Source organism: Gossypium hirsutum, chromosome A11, assembly GCF_007990345.1.
Source record: "Gossypium hirsutum isolate 1008001.06 chromosome A11, Gossypium_hirsutum_v2.1, whole genome shotgun sequence".
Classification (NCBI taxonomy): domain Eukaryota; kingdom Viridiplantae; phylum Streptophyta; class Magnoliopsida; order Malvales; family Malvaceae; genus Gossypium; species Gossypium hirsutum.
Window position 1 is genome coordinate 63,075,690 of NC_053434.1, and position 5,505 is coordinate 63,081,194.

Below are 5,505 nucleotides of genomic sequence, written 5' to 3' on the forward strand. Positions count from 1 at the left end.
TAGAGATTGGAAATATTGTAATTAATTTGTTCCCTTAGAGTTTGAAATTAAGGATAGTAAATTTTAATTTAATTTAAGGTTTTGTTGTAAGAAGTGTTTAGTGATACTTGATAAAAACAGGCCTCAAATTGGTTAAGTTTGAAAATAATATTTAATCCAAACCAGTCCATTTGTGACACTTTATACTCGAATTCGGTGACCGGTCAGGTGAGGGTGTTACAAGTTATACATACAATCTATTTCTTTTTTCATCGTTTTCATTCCTTCAATATATCAGTCCTAATTATAATCTATAAAAGGTTGTGTTGAGTTGGAATAGGGACAATTGGACTTACTTAATTAAGGCTAAAATAATTTTTAAGTACGTATCTACTACTCTTGATCTATTAATTACAACATTATTTTATTTAGTTATAAAATAATATTTGCCCTCAATTACTAAGAGTAGAATAGAATTTTATTAAGTCTTTAGTCACCAAATAAAAAACTCATAAAGAGTAAGCTCTTAGTCATGGATTCCAGGCTTTTCAAAGCCTACCCAACTAGGTCAGCCCTTTTGCCAAAAATCACTCCATCTTTCCATTCATATATTGGCTTCTTGTGCCTGCCAATGTAGCCAAAATCCCACAACCCCTTCAGGACCCTACTGCTTCACCGCCTCAATTTTCCTGTCCTAGTGATCCTCTACCACCATCCTTTTCATTCCCCATCACTTTTGAGCTTCCTCCACCTTTTTTTCTCCCCAGATCACCTGACGCTTTCTATTTGCCTCTTTATATTTTGGATGACAACACGACACCAGCATCAGAGATAGGGGTGGTGCAAAAGCTATGGGGTGTATGTGTGTGTGTTCATTTGAGACTCTCCAAGAAGCAACGGACTCTACCTATGGTGAAGGCGGTGCTAATTATGAAGTGATTATATCTTATGGGGGCTGTTTTACCCAGACGTTGTTGTTGCTCATGCTTCTTATGCTTTTAATAACTACTGGTTGAATACCAAGAGAAATGGAGGGACTTGCAATTTGGAGGGATTGCTATGATTATCAACTCTGACCCAAGTGAATACATATTTCACTATAAAAATATTTTATATATTTCTCAAGCTAGTCTCAAGCATCTTGCTTCCTTTATAAAAAAGTTCCTAATTAAATGTCTTGATGTTCTTTCAGGTTTTCTTCAATGTTCGTTTGTTCTCAGTTGAACAAGAGAATGAGTTTGTTTTTAGAATAAAGCATGATTTTGTGGGATCTGATTTCAGGGTGAATGTCTTTTGCTTTTCACCATAGGGAGTGGAACGAATGCAAGCAAAAACGGCTTAAAATTAATTGTCTTTTTAACTACTGTACCTGGGGGTTATCCTATCACAGATTCGCAGGCCTTAGAATTGTTCTTCAAATATGGCGAATTTAATCTCAACTCGATTGTAACGAATATTGTTGTCAATATAAGGAGATATGAATTTAAGTACGCTAAAGAGCATTATCCTTTTATTTATAAATTGAGAACAGGCTATAAACAATTCTAGTCCTACATCAAGGCGTGCATTTGATCAATTTAATTTTTATCTACCAAAAATCGAATAAATCGATTAAACCAATAAAATTAAATAAATCGAATCTATTATAGTACTAAAATTGATTGAACCAAATGTTTTTATTTGATTCGATTGATTTATTTGATTTTTTTTAAATATATATTATATACTTTATTTTCTTTTTGGTTGTAATTATACAAATTTATTGGCTAGTTTGGGGATTGTGACCAGCCTTTTAAAACAATTTTTTTAATATAATATTAAGGGTATTCGAATTTATGTCAAACGAGTATTTAATAAGAGTTTTAATCATTACTTTGTTCAAGTTAAGTCACAAATTTTTATTTTTATTTTTATTTTTAGAGTTTAACATGAAAGATTTTATTTTTATTTTGTTTTATACTTTTTAAGAAAACTAATTGAACTCAAAAAGGATAATAATATTATTTAATATATGTTTTTTATATTAAAAAATAGTACGAATTATACTCTAAGCAGGGGTGAAGTGATCAGAAAATATTTTTAGGGATCAGAATTAAATTGTAATTTTTATGATAGTAAAAATATAATTTCACCATTTTAATAGTTTATATATTTATAATTTTTAAAAGGTTAAATTAATTTTTTATCATTTTTAAGAGATAAAGTGTAATTTTACTTTTACTAATTTATAATTAAAAAAATCATTTTAGGAGGCGGGACTGACAACCCCTGCCTCTAAGATTAAAAACTAAATTATATTAAACAAATTTTCACTATGAGATTAACTAATGACCTCAATTATACAGTAAAAAGGATAAAATTACTTAACTAATTTACCATTTGGATTTAATATATGAGTATTAATATTTCTATTTTGGGCTTGAGTATGAATATGGGCTTGGGTTTTAATAATTAAAATTTTAATTGTTTTCTTCAATTTACTTGGATGATTGAAACTTCTATTTGCAAGTTGCGTAAATCTTTAGTATATGAAGTGCGATTTACAGAGTTTTCAGGGTTAAGGATCTGGATTGTGGAGTTTTATGTTGCCACAACATGGATGGTTCAACCAGTAAGTTTAATTTCAAGTTGTTTCTCAGTTCAACCTTGAATTGGTTCGATGCCCCGACCAAGCTCCTTTACGTTTCGATGTTGCCATTTCGTTCAGTACAATAACATAACGCGTTGTACCATTACCATTACATGAATACCAAGGAAATGTACTGCATAAGAGTATAGGAATATCTTATACCAACAAATTACCTTTCGCAATGTACTGTTGAGGTTGGATGTCTTAGCAACAAGTCAACAATGGGTCGTTGCATCATCAATCAGCGGTGGATAGAGACGTGGGCCATGACAAGAAGACCCACGTAATTCCGAGAAGACTCACCAACCACCGGCAAAGTCACGACCGCTATTACCGAGCGACACGCCACTCTATAAAAATCAGACCACCGAAAAGGGAAGTCAAGTCCCCACTTACTGCTGTGCAAAACATGGTGCACTCCCATCGATGAGGATTTATTACAGGACATCAACACTCAGATACCGACATTACATTCCCAGCCATCTCCAATGTTTCTCCCACTACTAACAATTTTGCCATCTTACCCAGTTTAATTTCTAACGAATTTTGACTATGTTTTTGGACGGATTTCAAGTTTCTCTTTTATTCACTGTTGTTTTTACTCATCGATAAGAAAAAAAAAAAAAAGCAAGAAAAGTTGAAGAACAGGGGGCTGTTGGTTTGAATGGAAACAGTCAATTATACAAAGTATCCACTTAGCAGACATTAGAAACAAAACATCAAATCTATTACCATTCATTCGAAGCCTTTGTTTATTTCCTTTTGTTGACAACTATAATAGCCCACACCACACTTCACTCTCCAAAGGACGACTTTTATGATCAGATTCAGACGTGCCAATATTGGTGAGAGCAGAGTATTGCAATTTCTTTTCACCCTTCTTTCTCTCCACTTATCAACCACTTTCCTTCCTACTTCCTCCACTCTTCCATATAAAAATCAATCCTTCCTTCTTCACTGAAGCACTCACATAACAAGAGAAGAATCATGGCTCTTGACACATTGAATTCCCCAACTTCAGCTCCTCCACTGCTGGACCGTGATGATATAGTCGACCTCCACTGTGTTGAGCCCTGGACCAAGAGGAAAAGAACCAAACGACCCAGATCCGAAAACCCACCAACCGAAGAAGAATACTTAGCTCTTTGCCTTCTCATGCTGGCTCAGGGAACAACTACCAGAACCATTCCCTCAGCCTCGGCTGCTTCCAGAACCTCCCTCAACCTTTACAAGTGTACGGTTTGTAACAAGGGATTTCCATCTCATCAAGCTTTAGGAGGACACAAGGCCAGTCACAGGAAACTCGTTGTTGGAGCTGGAGATCACCTCACCATCACCACCGCCGCCACCAAGACCACTGCTGATGTCTCCGCTGTTGCTGCCACCACAGTCACGCCGCCTACAAATTTACCTCTCATGATTAATCGAGTTGGTAACAAGAATCACGTGTGTTCAATTTGTAACAAGACATTCTCTTCAGGTCAAGCTTTAGGAGGGCATAAGCGATGCCACTACGAAGCTGGCAGCAATAACAACAGCGGCAGCGATGGTGCTAAGTTACCGAGCCAAAGTCAACGTGACTTTGACTTAAATTTGCCTGCTGGACCGCAGGAACTAAGTACTCCCGACGTTAACCAAAGAGATAAATATTCCACCGACGATGAAGTGGTGGAGAATCCTTGGCCGCCGGCAAAGCGCGTCGGCTGCCACGTTTGTTGAAAGTCGTAGTGAAATAAGGATTAGATTCAGTTTAAGCGAATGATTAGAGTGGACTTTGCTGTTATATTTTATTCTTTTTTCTTCAAAAATTTTTTTGCATGTTCATCGTTTTTTTATGAATGGTTATATTATTATATTTTATTTGGGACATCAGAGTTTTTAACTGCTGCAGTAATTTTTTATGTACATGACATGAGGATATTTAAAAATTCTAAAATCAGTCCTTTTTTTACCTTTTTTTATGGAGTGTGGATTGTAATAAAATAAAAGTACTCATCAAATAAAATGTTAGTTGGAGACTGAATTCTAGTTTAGCTGATAGGTTTAGATATTATATAAAATAATAATAATAATCCAAGTAATACTCAAATTTTGAAAATTTTGTAAAAAAAAGGAAATTTTAATTATATTATACTATCTGTTTTCTTGTCAAGAAAATCCGTCCAAAAACTTATTCTTCACCTTAATTCATGTTAGTGTCTTTAAAATAGTATAATTTCTTTTTAGCCCCTCCTAAAAGTTAATAAAAATTATAATTTTAGCTTTAGAACATTTTTTATTTTTATTTTTTTAAATTATAGTAGCATATTGACACACAAATAGAAACAAGTAAGTTAGCCTTTAGACAAGTGGCGCAATTTAATTGGTGCATATAAATTTGGTAATTTTAAGTAAAATTTAATAGTTGTTGCCAGTTTGGATTAAACCAAAGTAGATAGACATGTTAAGGCCAAAAAGAAGTAAATACATGTGTATATAAATCAATATCATTTAATATCCTTTAAAATTTTCTGATCTTATATATATTAGAATTGAAACCTCAAAAAAATAAAAAAAAATATGTACCCTATGTGACTGGCCTAAGTTGTTGACCTTTGGGCGACCTTAAATTTTCACCTTATGTCATGCATTTACTATTTTATAATTATTTCATAAAAATTTTTAATTACTTATTTATGAAATTTATTTCTATAAAAAAATTATATATAATAGTTTGTATGAAATGTAAATAGTTAATACATTTTTAACTTAATTATAATTATTAGTTTGATATTATGGAATTTATAAATGAAAGTCAATTAATTATATCAATATAAATAAATACATCTTGAAAATGGCTTATAATATATACCAAATTAATAAAAATTATATTCATATATAACCCGGTTATTCCAATT

The 5,505-nt window shown here is 32.7% G+C and overlaps 1 protein-coding gene and 1 long non-coding RNA gene across 2 annotated transcripts; both read left to right on the forward strand.

Annotated features, from left to right (window-relative positions):
- Positions 1-556: 556 nt before the first annotated feature.
- LOC121209912 (uncharacterized) lies at positions 557-1,476 on the forward strand. The gene is made up of 2 exons (XR_005905095.1): positions 557-1,060; positions 1,172-1,476. It is a non-coding gene; the product is annotated as an uncharacterized lncRNA (long non-coding RNA).
- A 1,334-nt stretch (positions 1,477-2,810) lies between these two features.
- Positions 2,811-4,475, forward strand: LOC107888695 (zinc finger protein ZAT10). Its single transcript, XM_016812869.2, has one exon. It carries the CDS (start codon positions 3,596-3,598, stop codon positions 4,325-4,327), a length of 732 nt encoding a protein of 243 aa, XP_016668358.1. The 5' UTR covers positions 2,811-3,595; the 3' UTR covers positions 4,328-4,475.
- Positions 4,476-5,505: the final 1,030 nt, after the last annotated feature.